This window comes from Agelaius tricolor, unplaced genomic scaffold (genome assembly GCF_023055355.1).
Source record: "Agelaius tricolor isolate 1412-34295 unplaced genomic scaffold, bAgeTri1.0.p SCAF_15, whole genome shotgun sequence".
Classification (NCBI taxonomy): Eukaryota; Metazoa; Chordata; class Aves; order Passeriformes; family Icteridae; genus Agelaius; species Agelaius tricolor.
In genome coordinates this window covers 13,212,472-13,230,547 of record NW_027269275.1, presented here as the reverse complement: position 1 = coordinate 13,230,547, position 18,076 = coordinate 13,212,472, and the positions used below count along the sequence as shown (strand labels likewise).

Sequence of the window (18,076 nt, the reverse complement as noted above, 5' to 3'; positions counted from 1 at the left end):
TCTGTCAGAAAAGGAAGCAGCTACATTTTTGGGATGGAGCTCATACAGGTTGGTGGCAGGATTTGCAGCTTTCTGAAGAGCAGATTGCTGCACCAGTGCTTTCAGACACCCCTGTGCTCCACAGGCCCTTGGCTTACCCCCACCCTGTCCTGGAGGCCAAGGCTTTTGCCAGCATGTTTTAACTCGTGTGGGGGGAAAATGGATTAAATTTAAAACAATTGTGTTGTCCTCTCTGAGGGCTTTCACTATTTTGTGTTACTGTGAGGTCTGGTTCTCTTGCCACCAGATGGCACCTAAGCCCAGGTGATGGAAAACACATCTCAACAAGCCCACAGTAACACTTTATTTCTTTATATTCTTTATTTCTTTAAATGTACACACCTAAAAGAACTGTTAAATTTTATTTATTACAAATTATCACAGATGTATAGAAATATGAAAAAAGACAAAAGCAAACTGCAAATGAAACTCACTTGTGGTCTTTAATACTGAAAAAAGAAATATAGAGTCCAATTTTTAAAAACCATTTAAATGAAAATCAGTAAGAAATTCTCTGTAGAAAAAGAAGACATTTTAATTCCTAAACTTGGCTATACACAAAACACAGATCCTGAGACACCTCTCAATGAAAAACAATAAAAGCAGCAGATATGAGTGTATGTTTCATTACAGATGCCCTAAAAGGTAAAACCAGATTTTCTGTTCATGGATGCTATTTCTGCATCTTTTTAGGCATAAACAATCATAATGTCAAGGAATATTAGATCAGTAAATATCCCATCAAGAAGCAATCTCATTTGCCATTAGAGTCCATCTGCTATGATGCACACTGGTATGGACTTAAAATATAAAACACCAAGTGAAAATACATGTGGTTACAAATAGAATTTTTATTTAGTCAAATGACACACTCAATTATGCTTGAAACTACATCTGTAATGAAACTCTGACATATAAACATGTAACTAAGGCATTTCTAGAAGGATGCAAAGGCACAGCTAACACAAGACTGGAATATAACCTCAAACCAGTAATTTTCAAAGCAGTGACCAGGCAGCTGCCCTGAGGAGCTGGAGCCAAGGGCAATGAGTTTTGATATCACAGTGTTAGATCAGCTTTAACAAGTGGTCCCATTGCCAGCCTCCATACTTTGGGAATATTTCCACACTGTGCTCCAGATCTGGTCTGGTTTTTCCAAAGTGATTAATCCACTCCACTCTCATCATCCTTGTCAGCTTGTGCTTTATGAGGACATCCTTCCCCCTCAGCCAGGCCCTGTGCTTCTCTATCACTGCCATTCCCTGTTAAAAGCACAAAAGCAAAGGGCAAATTAAACTCACTCATGGTCTTCAGTACTGAAGAAAGAAATATAGACCTCAATTTTTAAAAACCATTAAAATGAAAATAAGAAATTCTCTGTAAAAAGAGAAAACATTTTAATTCCTAATTTATTAGGATTCCCACACAAATAAAAGGGAGAGGTGATTGTAAATAACAGCCTTCAACAGGAGCTGAACAGATTCTTAGTGTGTCTGTGCCAAACCCTGTTTTCTCTGTGATTAATAATGTCACTGTAATCTCACCATCCTCTTCCCAGGAGCTGGGGTCATCTGGTTGGTGACAGACTGGTGACAGCAGCAGATGATCCTTGGGCTCAGTGATCACCTCTTGTATCAAGGGTTTCAAAGGGGCTACCTCTTGATCTTTGATCTCCAGGTATCCTTCTGAATTATCAGGCTCTGTAAATAAGCTTTTGAGAAGGGGTCTTAAGTGCTCCTTTTCATGCTCTTTATGGTTCTGACATACATTTGAAAAAATTGCTGTTGGAACTTCTTCTACTGAATTCTCAATCATGCTTTTATTGTTTTCCTCTAATGCAGAATTGCTGTCATTTGTCACTTCAGAAATTATTTCAATCTTTGGGTGATAGTCCTGCTGTAAAGGTAGAAATGTAATTGAAAAATTATTCTTATATATAAATGCCAAATAAAGGGTAAATATCTCCTGGATCCATGTAACAGTTATCAGCTTTAATGTGCTGTTCTCTTAAAATATATGGAATATATGCTTAATATATAAACTCTGCTGCTTTGTGAATGAATCTTAGATTAGCAATTTCTCAGGCATCACCAATGAACTGACCATAAACCAATTAACAGTTCACAAAAATAGCAGTGTGTGGGCTCTGTTCTAATATTTTACTACAAACAGAGGAACCTGACCAAAATCTTCATCTGCTTCAGTGGAGAACTGAGCAGCCTTTGGAGCAGGACAGCTGCCAACACATCCTCCTTGCCTAATCCTCTTTCCTTGCCTTCTTTTAATTGAAGGCTTTGTTAGCCAAAACATTTTGTAACCCTGTTATGAGTCTGTGACCAAAGGAGCAAATCAATTCCATGTCTTATGATGGCTGCAGGAACAGTTGGCATTATCTTGGAAAGACTTGTAAGAGCATGTCCTGTACCAGCCTCTGTCTCCAGTGTGATTCTATGATCAGCATGAAAATCAAAGCTGTGCTTTTAAACTTTGTCTTCTTTTTTCTCTTCCTTTTAAGCTTGTGCCTAAAACATTGCTTTGAGCAAAGCAAAATTAACTCTAAGGTGGACAAGGACTGGCCTGCAGTAGAGAGGAGGAATTTCAATTTCTCTGTGATTTCAGTTGAAAAGTCAGATTTTATTCAGCAGCAGGCAATTTGCACCATATTAATAATGGTACAGTATAATCTTTAGTATAACACTACATACTAGTAAGAAATTAAACTTATGTAACTGTTGCATTACTGATCACAAGTTTTTATTCTATTTTTGCTAGACAAGAATATAAAAGATTTAAACAAAGAAAGGTTTACATGTAGATATGAACTGATGAAACCATCCCTTTTTGTTTGTAAATTTATAAGTGATTGCATCTCCCAAACCAGCATTTCACAACTTGGATTATCCTCATTTTGCAAAACCTTTGTAAATGTGTTTAGGGAAGTTTCATTACTGAAATTAATGAAAATGTTACCTTTTGAACAAAGATTTCATCTTCTGGGGGAAACTCACTTACAACTACATCTTCTAAATCAGGCAGTTCCTGAAAACAATCACAGATCAATAATCAGTGGGAAGAGCTACTGTAACCCATGGAAAATGACATCTCTGGCTCATTGGACAACTCCTCCAAAGCAGTGCTCATCAGGGAGTGAGGCCACAGCCAGCAGGACCCCCCTCCATCCCCTCACAGGCACAGTTTGCTGTTAAGCACCTGTGGGAAAGGGAAAATTCATCTCTCTCCAGAAATAGCAAATGGGAAAGCAATAGCCCTAATGTTAGACTGAATGCTGTTTTCTACTATGCTGTGTGATTATGAAAGAGAACAGGATAAAGAGTAAGGCATTACCAGGATTTTAAAAGCAAACATGGTTTATTCTTAGCTGTTTCCTGTCTATTCAATAGACTTAATCCCAATTGCAACCCATCTCTATGGGTAAGTGCCAAATCCACACTTGTAGTCTTCCTGAAACCACATATCAAGTAAACTCTGTTGACCTAAATCCACCTAATAAACCAATGTTTTACTGTGAATGCCTCATAATTAAGACACAGAACTGCAAACTTGCTGAGAACTGTTTTTCCTCAGACAGGTCTGATAATTTCAGCTTTCCACAAGAAAATATTATCTCAGACAACTATCATTTGCTGACATGAAAGGAAACACAGAAGGTGGGAATGCAAAATCACAGGTAGAAACTAATACCTTTTTGCCATTTTTTAACTGTAGGTGAATACTGGGACAAGAATTTCCTTTTGTTTTTAGATATTTTTAGCATTTAATGACTTAATGTAGCAGGCTACTTAGCATGGTTGTATCAGGAACATCTGTACTGTCTTGTATAGTGAAGATTATTACACAATTAAAATCAAGAAAGGAAATTTCTCCTTCCTGATATGGTTACAGCTAGTGCAGCATGTCCTGAAGTCACATAGTTTTATAAAAATTGCATTAAAATGTACAAATTAAGATCTGAGACTAATGGAGTTTGATGTCAATAGGGAGAAGAAATAGCTCTTAGTCTTGTTTCAGTCATCAGGTGCATTTGCAGATCAACTACAAGTTAACCCAGTCAAGGTATGTGGGAATGTGATTCCCACACAGCCAAGGCAGGTGCAGCAACAGGAGCTTGTTTCTGCTTGACACAGGGATGTCACAACCACCCACTGCAAATCCTCCTCCACTCTGCTCCCTTATATTCCCTCTGAGACCATGTGGAGACTCAGGGTATGAACAAGGACAATGGTGCTGCTCCAGAGCCTCTCACCTTTGGCATCTCCACAGCCATTCCCTGCAATGTCAGCACTGAGGTTCTTTGGAATATCTGCACTAGGGTAAGTACTGGAGGCTCTTGGGAGAGGCTCTTTCTATTACTAAATGTTGGACAGCAAGTAGCATAGAACACTGAAATGTGTATTAGTGTGTGATTTGGGTTTGGTTTTCCTTCTGTAGAATTAAAACAGTCCCACTTTTTACATCTCTAAAACCCCACAGATGTGTGCTTAAGAGTTACTTTTATAGTGCCTTGCAGTTTGTGCACAGGGTCTTCCTATGGTGCCATAGAGCACCAAGGGAAAAACAAACACTGAATCAAGGAGATCTTCACATTGTGGGCATCTACAGTGTCACTACATATTTACTTCAGACACTGTAAGATCTTTTAGTTTTAATAATAATATTGTGCATACTTTAATTGCTGCCCCTTCTCTCCACTGCCTGTTTTAAACCTATGATTAAAAACAGCTAAGCAGAAGGAGGCAGCAGCACACCCTCTAGTGAAGCAGTGGGCAGAGCCCTACAATAACATGGAATTTTTGCCTGGGAAATTAAGAGCATGGCTGAGATATGAGGCTTTTCTGCCAGTAGTTAACAGTGGCAGTATAGGGTATCACAGAGTGTATGAAGTGCTCTGGGAAGTCAGAAGCTCAGAAGCTTTTATTGCTGATTGTATCACAGTCTGACACTGTCAGTTTATCAGCAGTGTCCTAATTAGGACATGTTGAACAATTCTTCTTTGAAGTGAGGTTGTATTTTTCAGTGGTATCTATGTCCTCCTCATGGTTAAATGTGGTAAACATATTTAAATGTTGCATCAGATAGACATTTTAGATAATAGAAGACCATACTACAATTGTAAATCACTTATTATATATCTGAATAATGTACATTCTGCTCTTCCTAGAAACAGACATCAGAGTTCTATTTTGAGAATTAATTTATAGTATCTAATACTGCTGGGTAACATTTACAATGATGGGGCTGCTATTTCTTCCCTATGGTTCTTCTGAAATAGTTCACATTTTCAACTGCATATTTCATTTGAGTTTTGATTTAGAGGACAAATGTGTCTACAAGATTCTTTTAACTGTAATTTCTGTTTTTAAATGAGAGCCCTCATTAGTTTCTCCAGAGAAATCACAAAGATAGAAGGTCAACTTTAGGTGATTTACAGGGCAAAAGGATTTATAGGATAAACAATTTAAGGACAAAATAAACTTTGGAAGCATTCTTCATAAATGCTCCACTGGAGAGAATACCCCTGCAGCTTTACTTTTTGGGTTATTCTTTCTTTCTTTCTTTCTTCCTTTTTATTTTTCCTAACAGTAGACCTTTCTTAAAAACCTGCCCATACAGTTTTATTAGCCAGAATGTTACAAGAATTAACTTGGAGAAGACAATGCACACACGTGAACTTCTCCAAGTCTGAATCCAATACATACATCAAGAGAAAGGGCTGCCAGTGTCTCCAGTTTGAACTGTTCAATTTCAGCATATTCCTCCTCCTTCTCAGGAAGCTCAGCCTGGTCAGTAGCTGCCTCCTGTCCTGGTAGATCTGCAGAATAATCAGTATCAGTTGCAGAGAACTAACTGAATAAAAAATGTCTACATTGCAAGCACTGCAGAACCAGACTGCTGGGCCTGACTACCACTGCAGAATTCACAGCTCAATCCAAAGCTTTCTTTTTCTTTTATATTCTGGGTCTCTCTTCTTTGTATTAATTAATATTTGCATTTTGCAGTAATGTGTTGCAGAAATCTATAAAAGCATTTCTCCATGTGTGAAGGTACAAAACCACCTCTAGAGTGATGACCAGCTTCTGTTGGCAGACAGACTGCCCAGTTTGTGTGGGAACAAGGGAAGTCTGTTAACTCTCCTGGCCTGTCACTAAATCTGGCATGTTTGAGAAGTGGAATTCCACCTTTAAGTTCCACCTTTAAGTTGCAGAAGTTGCAGGTTAAGCCTTCAGAAATGTACTATTTATTGTATTTAAAGAATATTTTACCCAGTATTACTTGATTTCACCTAGTCACTGTGGGAATCCAATGGAATGTTTTTATGCATGAGTTAGTTGGCTTGAGCCACAGCAGAGGCAGTGCTCCCCAGAGAGGCTGGCTCATCATCTCTGCATGCTCAGTTTGCTTTGGCTCTGCACTGTGTACATTACCATCTGCCTCCTGCTTGAAATTTGCACATTTGTAAGAGTCTGGTTCATGTGCATCCTCTTGAATGACTTCATCAGGCATATTTCCAGATGTGAAATCTCTGCTATCTTCTCTATGTGGTAGAAGTGTTATCACTTCATCACAAGCATCAAAACCCTCATTTTTAAATTTCTCAGTCTTTTCTTGAGCTTCTTCTTCTGATCTATTTGAAGTTTCTGATGTGTTAGAATTCCCATCACCATCTTCTGAATTTGCAGATGCTCCTACAGAAGAAATAATTTCATAAAAATTGCTGAGCTAATCTACCACTGCTCATTTTAAATTTCCAAACACTACTACAATGGGCTAGAATGTGCATCAAAAGCTCCTACTTTGAGCAGCTATCCATGGATGAGTAGTCCTCCCAAGACTGCAGCAATGCTGTTTTCCCCTCTCATCTCCCCAGCAAATAGAAGTTCCCCACAAAAAAAAAAAATCACCTAAAGGAAATGCTTAAATAATAAATGTTTGGTATTTCTAATACTTTGAAAAGGCTCACAAGTAACTACATATTGAAATACATCCTTGAGGATTTTGATGGATCAGCAACAAGTGCTGGTTACCCTCTCCTTTGTGCAATCCACTTGAAAAAAAAAATTTTAGTTGGTAGTCAATCCAAAGATCTATCAGATAAACTCCTCTGCACATTCAAATTGAAGTGGTCACAGACATCTTCCAAAACAGTAAGCACAAACCTTCTTGAGTATCTGTTGCAACTCCTTCCATGCACTTTTGTTTCCTCTTTTCCTGTGCTCTTTGCCTAATTGCTGCTAACGCATCAATGCTATCTTGGATTTTTTTTCTCTCTCTGGTTTCCCATTTTTCCCTTTCTGCTTTCTCAGCTTCAAGCCCTCCAACAGCCCAGGCTTCTGCACAGGCTCTAATGAAAACACAAAAGCTCACTGTAATACAGCTATAAAAGCCCACCTTTGCAATGAGAGAGAAGTTTAAAAGAGTTTGCAACAGCACAAAATAGCTGCAAGAGAAAAAAGCAGATAGCAGTGACAATCCCTTATGCAACAGGGATTTACATTTATCTCACAAAAGAAACAGAGATATCCAAATGCTGATTGCTGATTACATCACCAGAGATTGGTCTGATATTGGCTCAGCTGTTCCAGACACCTGCTCAGGTTCTGTTGAAATCAGGAGAAAAAATACACTCCTTTTTTCTAGGTATGTTAGATGTACAACTCTGTAGTACAATTCTCTTCTCCTCAAAGTCATCCACTTTTAATAAATTATACTGGTCAATCTTCCTTCCATGACAGTATTGATCAAAAATGGATGAGTGATTGTTAGCACTTGATTCTTATAGCTGTGTGAAGATGGCTGTGTTTCTTACCTGTCCTTTGGGAAAACTGGTCTGTCATCCAGATATGTCAGCTGTTTTAGTCGAACAGTGAGTGTTTTTCTATAGTTAGCAATTTTCCTTATCACCTCATTTCCCATCAAATTCAGCACATGCTAGAGAAACAAGGGAAACAATTTTTAAGCTTGAGTAGCAAAACCCCAGCCTGGATATGCACTTCCTCTGTCATTTCAAAAGCAAGAAATGAATAAAACATCCAAGGTGTTACAGATGATCTACCAGAAACAAACCAATGTTCAATAATGTTTCTTTTAGACTGATACCTACTGTGCACTGAACTACCCAACAAAGCCACTTGATGGGGTTCACCCACACACAAACACAAACCCTCAGCTATTTTTGACGTACCAGATTGGGCATGGTCTCCAGAATAGCTACAATACTTGGATCACTCAGATTGTTGTGGGAAAGATCAAGAACAGAAATACTGGGGCATTCCTGCAAGTGCTGGATGTCTTCCACTGTCTGTAACTTATTGTGAGCGATCTGCAGAGTCTGCAGGACTTTCAGACAAGCTGCCAGACAAGAACAGTACAATGCAAGGAAAGGTAAGAGTTGTCACTTCACAAAGGGCTTTATGAGCAAGTAAAAAACTGTATTGTCAAGCTAATAGTTTATATTGAATTTGGAGCTTTTTTCTAAATTGTTATTCTGCTATATAGACTTTTTGGCTAGGCCTCCAAAGCTGCTTTCTTCATCCCAGGGAAAAATAGGTGCTTGGTTTTATGATGGTAGTTTTTTAAAAGTCACATTTCAAACTAAACAGTTACACAAAAGCAAGAGCTTGTGTTTCAAAATTCTCAAATGTATGCAAGTAGTATTGTACAGAAATACAATAGCTGAAGACAGAATCCATCTTTTAGCAGATATAAAAGATTTGGTAATTGTGTCTGCAACTGCCAAAGCACATCTTAACTGTAAGGTAAATGGTGAAAACTGGATTGTCAGCTTGTCTGCAACATAGATAAGTACTGAGATGGTATTAAGAGGGGAGGAAAAACTACTTAATTATCCTAGGTCTCCATGTGAAAGTAGCTTTTCTGTAGTAGTATTTTCTGTTTCTCAACATAGGTTTTATTTCTCCACAGAAGCCCTGTGGGCTTTGCTATGGATGTGCAAAATTCTAACACAAATTAAAAATCCTTTGAAACTAGTGCCACTAACAAAAGCTTAGTCAGAGCTTAGGAAATATGGGATTGCCAGAGGCTAAAACCTTGCAGCAACAATTCTTACAGAGATTCTCAATGGTCCTGATGTAATTGTTACTGATATTGAGGGAATCCAGCTTTTGTAAGGGTTCAAGGTTTTCAATTTTCTCAATTAAATTGAGTTGCAGGTAGAGGGAACGCAACTCTGTCTGAGCCTCCAAATTCTCAATTTTTCTTAAGCCATTGCATTGCAGCCACAAACATTTCAGTCCTGTATATTCTTCAAGATTCTCCAGTCGGTCAAATCCTGCAGAACAAAAAAAGATGTTTTAAAATGAAATGGCATTGGCTGAAAATGACTCTTTGGACAAGAAAATTCCATTAAACCAGAGCTGCTGAAACAGCCTGAGAGACTGTACACTGGTACTGAAGTCACTGCAGTATTTCCACTGAATCCCTGGTACTGTTTATGGCCCATAAAGGGCAAAACCAGGTTGGTACCTATTCTGGTCTGGATCTCAGCAGCCCTTTAGATGCTAAGCAATACATAGCAAAACCAAGGCTGAATGGAGAAGGTAGCATATCCTATTTATATGGAAGAATTCTTAGGCTAACTTGGGCCAGGTAACTGCATCATGCAAAAACCTGCTCAGAGATCACCAGAGGATGAGTAATGTTCATTCTAACAATTTTTTTTTCTTTCAGCAGTGTTTCAAATATGCAGCAAGTATTTACTGTTTATTTTCCTCTTGACCAATTTCACTTGGCAGTAAAAAAAGTTCCAAAAGCTGGAAAAAGCTTTTTATACAAACAATTAAGAAAAAATATGTACATTTTCCTCAGAGTGCAACCCAGGCCAGTATTTTAATTTACATTTCTCAGAGGCTCCTGTTTCAGTAAAAGAAACCAAAAATATGTCCCTTCTTTCCCAGTGATCTTTTGGATGGCTCCACAAAGCGAGTTAGATGTACTGTTTAGTTTTCTACCTTCATATTGACTCCTTTTGTTTACCAAATCCAGTATTATATAAAATTGTGTTCTAATTTAGAAGAATTACTAGATACCTTAGTTCAGTGAGCCATGAAGTAGATTCTCTGCTAAAATGCTACTTGGAATGATCAAGCTAGGCAGTCATGTCCACGTCTTACCTTTATAATGCAAGTACAGGGTATCATTTAAGTATGGGGTCCAGTATAGTTTCTGCTGCTTACAGATGTCTAGCAGAATCTTTTTTGTCATCCTAAAATAGTACAGGAAGCAGAAGCAAAATAGAAAATGTATTTCAGTGCACATTATGAGATCTTTGGTTTCCTTACAGATTTAATTGCAACACAATTAACAATTCTTTCATGCAAGACAAATAGCTACAGCTTTCAAAATTATATCCCCCCCCCCCAAAAAAAAGTGCTGTTTTTTTTTTTTTTTGTGTGGCTTTTCATTTCTACCTTTGAAGTGAGTTACCAGGCCCTTCTGCTAAAAAAAAGAGGGTTTATAGGAAAATGGGCAGGGAATTAGAGAGTTCATCTTCTTGGAAAAGGGCAGCATGATTTTATGTTAGCTTTTGCTTCCAATGTTAGCTTCCTCTCCAATTCTTTCCCCTGTTCCTTGCTGCTTTGGTACAGGACCTTTGGTGGCAGAGCCAAAATGCAATATTTTTCTCAGACTAGAAAAATCAATGGTAATCAACCCAACATTTTATTGAAATGCTGACTCCAAAATAGCACTCAAGAAAGTTTTGATATAGAGCTGTTGGTTGGCTGGGAATGCCACTAGGAATTAACAGAATGCTTTGTCTGAACTGAGGCAGAGAAATGGTTAAATCTACTGGCACATGACTTCCACAGGAGTTTGCACAATTTTCTACAGATCCATTAAATGACTTCATCATGTGATTAGAATGTAGTTTGCTACAGTGGCCATAAACCCCAAACATCTGTCCAGATGCTGGAAATATCACTAATACCTGATTTATCCATTATTCTCAAGTTCATATTCAAAACTGTTCTCCAGAACTGAGATGAACACACAGAATAGCAAAACTCCTGATGATGCCAACACATCCACAAACAATGTATTACCTTACAGAGCCTCTCTTTTCTACTGTGCTTTGACTGGATGAGCTGGTTCCAGACTTCTGATCAATATCTGATTTTTGTTCATTCTCTTGATCGGCTCTGGACGTACAGTTGACTTCTTTCTCTTGAGTTTCATCAGCTTTTTAAATAAGAAAATGAATTGCAATTTAACAGCAAGGGTGGGGAAAATGTGTTATGTTGCAAATTACTTCAGAGAAATACTGACGAGCATTTGAATATGAATTTCAAGAAAAGTGTTTTAACCAAGATTTCTGCTGAGATTTTTAATGAGACTTAACTTTCTTACACAGCATCATAAAATAAATAGTAGCAATTGAAATCTGCATTTTTTTTAAATCAGAAAGCTGGATAGTACCCATTATTCTTAATATTTTTATAATGTACAGTCACAATAAAGTACTGACACCAATGTTCTGATGGTCTTAGACATTTAATATATATTACATTTAATTAACACCAATTTGAGTTTACTGTAAAGAGACTTCAGCAATGGTATCAGTCATCCCAAGCACTGTTAGTCTAGCTATTCTACAAATTTACCCTTTTGCACTCCTTGGAAGGTGTCTTTACACTGCCTTTGATTAATTCCAATTTCAGTATTTGTTTCTTTAGATACTTGCCCTGAACCTTCTACTTGCACTTCAGGCAGTTCCACCTGAACATAGGGAAGAACTTTACCGTGCAGGTGCCCATGCACTGGAGCTGTTTGCCCAGCGAGGGTGTGAGCGTCCCTCACTGGAGATGTTCCGGAGCCATCCGGACACAACCCTGTGCCCTGTGCTCTGGGATGGCCCTGCTTGAGCAGGAGCTCGGACCAGCGACCCGCTGTGGTCCCTGACCCATCCTGGGACTGGTGATTTACAGCTCAGGCTGGCTGTGTGATTGCAACACTGGAAGAAATACTTCTCCGGCAACAGGAAAGTAAAGAAATGTCGGGAAAAGAAAAAAGACCATAGGAAGACAGCAATTGAGTATGTCTCGGTTATGTCGGGATTTCCAGTGACTTTGCTGGCAGGAAGAACACGCTCGCATTGGCATCCAGATCAGTATGAGCAGCCGTGATGTGCAGGCTCTGTGTGCTGGGGAGCGAGCCGGAGGGGCTCACCTGTGCTCACAGCGCTGCCCTCACGCTCCGTGTGGGCACCTCCGCCCCCGGGCTCGCCTAACGGCGCCTCCGGCGCCGGGAGCTCCTCTCTGCGGCCGCTGTCCGGGTCTCCAGCGGGCGCCGCCTGCATTGTAACACCCCCGAGCCGGTGTGCGATTTACGCTCTGTCTTTTCCAGACAAAATGTCCGCAGGCTTTAGTCGGCGGCAGGCGAGGGACGGAGCGCAGCCCGAGCCCCGGCTGCCGCCTCAGCCGTGGCCATGGCGACGCCGCGCGCAGCCCCACAAGGCCCCGCGGCCGCTCCCGGCGGCCCCGCGCGGCGCAGGCGGCGGCGGGCGCGGGCAGCGCGGCGGGCCCGGCCCGGCATCGCGGGTGAGGCGCCGGCGGGTCAGGGGCGCGCCGGGGGTGGGTGCGGCCGGGACTGCCCGCGCCAGGGAGGGCTCCGGGCCGGGGCTGGGCGAGGGGCCTCGGGCCGGGCCAGCTCGCTGGGGCCGCGCGGAGACGGCGCGCCCGGAGCCCGCGGTCCGCCCTGGGCGAGGGGTGGGCGGGGTGTGGCGGCGCCGGGCGGCGCGGCGGGTCCTGCCGAGGAGAGGACGGATTTGTGCTTGTTTAAAAAACGTATTAACTAGTGAAAGTGTGAGGCGCAGCCAGCGCGGTGTGCGTGATGCGCTGCACCGGGCCGTGGTACAGGGACAGATGCGGTGCTTTTGACTGCGCTGGGCACTGACGCGCTGTCCTTGCCTGCTTTGTCTCTCATGTAACTGTTTGTACTTGAAAGAGCCTGTTGTTTCTTTGTGTCTCAGCTCTCGCGTGCTGGTTATCCTTGCTTCTCTTGTAGGTAACTTTTCATCTTCCAACAGTGGTTTTCCCTTGTTCAGCTTCTGCTTTAATTGTTTTCTTTACAGAATCGTTGATCATTGTTGTTGCAGTATAATTGATTAATAGCTCAACCCTAGGAAAAGGGATAAACAGTACCTAAACCACTGAGCTTGATGGTAGGTGACACCCAAATTTTAGCACACTGATTTGTGGTTTTTCTTCATCAAAACAGTGCTCAAACTGTAAAATGCTGTATCTCGAAATTATCCATACAGTCTGAAAAGTTTACATGGCTCAGGAGGCAATTTTAATTGCCTGTGTCTTTTTGTTTTTTTTCAGGCTTGTGATCACCATGGCTGCAGTGGATCAATTCTCCCTCTTGTACAGAGAAATCAGTCGCTCCTGCAGTTTCTATATAGAAGCCCTGGCTATTGTTGGAGCTTGGTACACAGTCAGAAAGGTTGTGTCTCTGACCTTGACCACTTACAGTGCGCTCAGGCTGCACGTGATTCCAAGGCTGAGTGGGGAGGTTGATCTGGTCAAGAAGTACGGGAAGTGGGCCGTGGTCACGGGTAAGAGATGGTGAATTTCCTTGTGTGTATGTAACAATGTAACATACTGTGCCAGTACTGTGAAACTTGGTGGCTTGTGACGCTGGGAGAGCTTTATATCACAGACTGGATGGAGCCTGTATTATCTCTGATTGCAGGTCAATCTGCCTGAGCAGTGGCTGTTGTTCATTGCCTTTATAAATTAATTCTTCAGGAGATGGGCAAGTTAAGTGTGTTGATGGACTGCTGGGAAAGAATCACAGCAATTGTTGCCCAAATTTGCAAGGTACCTCTTGATCAGCTGCCAGTGTAGACAGAGATGTAGACAAGATCCTCTTTTTGCTGTGGGGTATTCATAAGTGCCCTAGTTCTTCAGCAAGGTTTGAGTCCTCTACCTCTGACATCCCTGCCTTTCATTAAGGTTCTCCTTTGAGCTCTCTCTTGTTGTCATGGAAAATATAAAACTTTTATGAGGGGAATTGCAGAAGATGGTTGACAGTGTTGTCTTTACTGTTGTGTCTTTGAATTCAATATATTTAGTGCCACATGATCTCAGAAAAAGGAATAAAGCTATAATTGAAAGAACTGTCAAGAGAGAAGGCTGGTGTTGCTCGGTTTTTCACTTGTGTGTTCTATTTCTGTTTTCTCTTGCAGGTAGCACAGATGGTATTGGGAAGGCTTATGCTGAAGAACTGGCAAAGCGTGGTGTCAACATCATCTTAGTCAGCAGAAGCAAAGAGAAGCTGGAGGCTGTCTCCAGGAGCATATCTGAAACCTATAAAGTGGAAACAGATTTCATAGTAGCTGATTTCAGCAAGGGGCGTGAGCTTTACCCAGCCATTGAGGAGGCTCTGAAAGACAGAGAAATTGGGATTTTGGTGAATAATGTGGGAATATTTCAGGCCTACCCAGACTATTTTACTAATCTGTCTGAGGATATGCTATGGGACTTGATCCATGTAAATATTGCTTCTGCTACCATGATGACACATATTGTGCTGCCAGGCATGGTAAAGAAGAAGAAAGGGGCAATTGTGAACCTTTCTTCAGCATCCTGTTGTCAGCCAACACCAATGCTTACAGTCTATGGAGCCTCTAAAGTAAGTTGGGCTGTAGTGTTAAATGGCATGCACTGGAAACACATTCAGCAAGGATGTCAAAATACTTGAATGTTTCTAGGGGTTTGTTTAAATTTTGGAGGTGAATGATACATGTGTTATGCAGGAAACTCTTCATCCTCACCAGTGCTGGGCTTTGAACCAAAGTCAGTGCTCTTGGATTTTGTGTGAAGTGTGGCATAACAGTCATCCTAGGAGAAATGTTGCCTTTCTCAGATGCACAAAGCAGAGAGGCAATTCTGTGGGCCCTATTGAAAGGGTCAAGAATTTAATATCTCTCCAACTGAACTGTGCACATACCTCAAGTCTTGCATACCAGTATTTAGGAGCAAAAAGGGCTATACTCATGCTCAAGACACCACTGTGACACAGAGTGTGGCCAAATCAAGCCACTGCTTCATGTAATACCAAGGAGTGTTGTGGCATATTTGGGGACAAGTGAAAAGAGCTCCTCCATAATTGTCCTTCCTGAAGAGATCCAAGCAGTAATGAATAGGACTGGGCAGCTGGGTGATGCTGGAAGAATGAATGCTCATGGTGATGGTGGATTTACCCTGCATGACATGCTGCTGAATCCACAAAAGCAGCTGGGATTGTGGAAGGATCTCACCTAGATCCAGTGTCTAAACACAAGTGGTTATTGCTCCCAGCTGTCTGTGGCTGCCCTCTGTTGTAGCTTTGCTCCTGACATAGCTCTTTTATTTCCTTTGGCCTGGAGCAAAGCCACCTCTTACTACCCCAAGGTGTAAAACTCCTTGCAGACTTCCTTCAGTGTGGAAACTGGCTTACAATTACTGTTTCTGTGCAGAGTATCTGCCCCTTTGATTTTGCCAAGTGTTTGTAGAACTGCACTCTGAATTAAAACAATTAAAAGGCTTGAATGAGAAAGAAGAATCACAAATGTACCAAAGTTTTTTGATTTAGCTGAGGTAATTAATCCAAATGCTAGGTCAGCAATCCAGCTTTAAGCCTGGCCTCAGAACACAGAAGTGAGAACAGGCTGCTGTAACATCCTAAGCCTCTTTGTGTACTAACAATGAACAATGCTTGAAGTGGTTGCTTTAATTTTCCTAAAGCAGCTGTAAGAGAATTTGTACAAGATGCTTTCCCAACAAACTGTAGGGAAAACCTTTTGCAAGGCTGGTTGGAAGCAGCAAGATATCTGCTCACAAGCTGAGTCTAAAATGCTCTTTCTCAGGGACAACTGGCTGTGTGGCACAGCAGGGAAGGCATCAGTGTTGCTGCCCTGATAAGACTGAGCCAGGCTCATTTTTCAGTCTGATTCCAGCAGTCCCAGTTATCAGCCTTGTGCTTTTCTTGTTCTGTAAAAATAAAATGAGCTAAAGGAGCTAATGCAGATAGACATTAATGAATCTTTTTGCCTAAGAGAATCCCAGAAAATAGCTAACCTGGCTTCTGGAGAAGACAGTTGAATGCAAAATTCACCTGTAAATGTATTAAAGAATGGGACTTCATTTTTTTTTCTTCTGACAGTAGTAGGTAGAGCTGTCTGTAGAGTATCTTTGCAATGCCCCCAGACCAGATAAGGTGTTTGTTTTAGATGAAATAAATGTTTTTGTATTATTTTTAAGCAGAAATTGTCAGATTGTGATAAGCAGTCACTTTGTCCTGCAAGTTACCGTACTGTGGCAGGTTTATAGCAAATAACACAGAGAAATGTTGAAAATAGCTCAGAAAATCATATTTTATACTATTTAATAATATTTATTAGAGCTGGTGCATAAAATATGTTAAAACTTTTCTGTAATTTTAATAAAACTTTGCCATGAGATGTCATTGTTTTAAAAAAAAAGGAAAAAAAAGTGTCTTTCTGCTTTTGTTTTTCTAGAGCTACTTGGACTATTTCAGTAGAGCACTACATTATGAGTATGCCTCTAAAGGAATTTTTGTTCAGAGTCTAACACCATTTTTTATTGCTACCAAAATGTCATCATTCAGCAGCATTATATCAAAGAGACCTATCTTTTTTCCTACTGCTGAAGAATATGCAAGTCATGCTGTTCCTACTCTTGGGTTATCCATAAGGACTACTGGTTACTGGAAGCATGCAATACAGGTAATGGAATTCATTAAACTATTTCATGTTTGTCAGTAGAAGTAAGCCAGCTGTTTACTTTCTTAGGAGTCTGAATAAAAACTGCTTATTCTGAAAAAGTGTCATATATATTGTAGACTTTAAGGCATTGTTATTTTCTCACTAGTTCTGCTTTATAAACTTATGCTTGGGCATGCTTACTTTAAGATCAGAGAATGAATCCAATTCTCCCTTGAAATGTGCAGCAGAAATGGGAAAGTGACAAGTTTTTACTGAAAAGCAGAGTATCTCATTTCTCTTGGGGTGTTGCTGACTGGGCAGGTGTTTCACTGTCTTTGTAAATAGCTTTTTTCAGACTTAACGTATTGAGCATATTTGTGCTTTGGGGAAGAGTGGGTAGGGAGGATGGAATAATAGCAGGAAAAAACCTGTATTTTCCTTCATTTGTTAGGGTTTTGATTTTTGGGGAAGACTTTATCATGCAGTTTTATGCATGTTGGTCATCTCATGTATCCTACCTAGTGGCTTCCTATAGCATTGGGTTGACTAGATGGAAATGAAGAAGTGGTGATTAGTCCAAAAGGAGTAAAAGGGACAGGATGCATTCTGGCAAAATGTGGCAATTAATGGAAGTGGACAGAATGGCTGTCATGAACTTAATCAAGTCAGGATTCAGTATTTATTTGCAGAACTGCTCAGCTGTGGGTGCTAACATTCAGAACAGCTGAGTATGTGTGCTTCAAGGGGCTGAATTTAAGGCTTAGTTGATGATATTCAAGCACTTTTTGCCTTGCTTTAGTACTGTTTTGAGAAACTGTTTATTTTAATGGAAAGTATCTTAGTCTGTCCCTTTCTGTCATTTTTTTTCCGTTTTCTTGTCTCCCTGTGTCTCTCCACAGTGGACGCTGGGCGAGTGCCTGCCTGAGTGGATGTGGGCATGGGGTGCTCTGTACTTGAGCAGAATTCTCCGCAAGCAAGGTTTGGCAGCCAAAGGGAAATAGGAGTGGCTCGATGTCCCACGAGACAATTCTGATCAGAATGCTGCAACAATGTTTAATGGACCTTGGAGGACCTACTGTAACTTATCCATACCTTGTTAAGCAAGCTACGTAACCTAGACAACAGAAGTCTGGATCCTCTCGGTATCCTTGTATTAAAATAGCTCCTCTGCTGCTTTCCTTTATGAGAGAGCTCTGATGTTCTTGATGTTAATCTCTATTCACTTTCGCATTGAGATAATTGGGCAGGAGCAGATACACTGTTATTTCTGTCAGTAAGTGACAGTCTCTCACA

At 40.7% G+C, this 18,076-nt stretch overlaps 2 protein-coding genes across 6 annotated transcripts; one reads left to right on the top strand and one right to left on the bottom strand.

Annotated features, from left to right (window-relative positions):
* Nucleotides 1-870: 870 nt before the first annotated feature.
* Nucleotides 871-12,540, bottom strand: DNAAF1 (dynein axonemal assembly factor 1). 3 transcript variants are annotated; one of them, XM_071440459.1, is made up of 12 exons: nt 12,241-12,539; nt 11,118-11,253; nt 10,188-10,279; nt 9,125-9,346; nt 8,240-8,406; nt 7,865-7,986; nt 7,215-7,399; nt 6,483-6,743; nt 5,757-5,869; nt 3,010-3,078; nt 1,584-1,935; nt 871-1,301 (listed from the first exon to the last, which is right to left on the bottom strand). In XM_071440459.1, exons 1-12 carry the CDS (start codon nt 12,368-12,370, stop codon nt 1,204-1,206), a joined length of 1,947 nt encoding a protein of 648 aa, XP_071296560.1. In that variant the 5' UTR covers nt 12,371-12,539; the 3' UTR covers nt 871-1,203. The 3 variants fall into 3 exon arrangements, with proteins under 3 accessions (XP_071296560.1, XP_071296562.1, XP_071296563.1); XM_071440461.1 differs by having other exon boundaries at nt 1,584-1,932; XM_071440462.1 differs by lacking the exon at nt 1,584-1,935 and having other exon boundaries at nt 12,241-12,540.
* On the top strand, nt 12,459-17,966 carry HSDL1 (hydroxysteroid dehydrogenase like 1). 3 transcript variants are annotated; one of them, XM_071440463.1, is made up of 5 exons: nt 12,459-12,611; nt 13,398-13,630; nt 14,264-14,709; nt 16,577-16,804; nt 17,683-17,966. In XM_071440463.1, the coding sequence occupies exons 2-5, from the start codon at nt 13,411-13,413 to the stop codon at nt 17,782-17,784; spliced, it is 996 nt and encodes a 331-aa protein (XP_071296564.1). In that variant the 5' UTR covers nt 12,459-12,611; nt 13,398-13,410; the 3' UTR covers nt 17,785-17,966. The 3 variants fall into 3 exon arrangements, with proteins under 3 accessions (XP_071296564.1, XP_071296566.1, XP_071296565.1); XM_071440465.1 differs by lacking the exon at nt 12,459-12,611 and adding an exon at nt 12,763-13,077; XM_071440464.1 differs by lacking the exon at nt 12,459-12,611 and adding an exon at nt 13,099-13,234.
* Nucleotides 17,967-18,076: the final 110 nt, after the last annotated feature.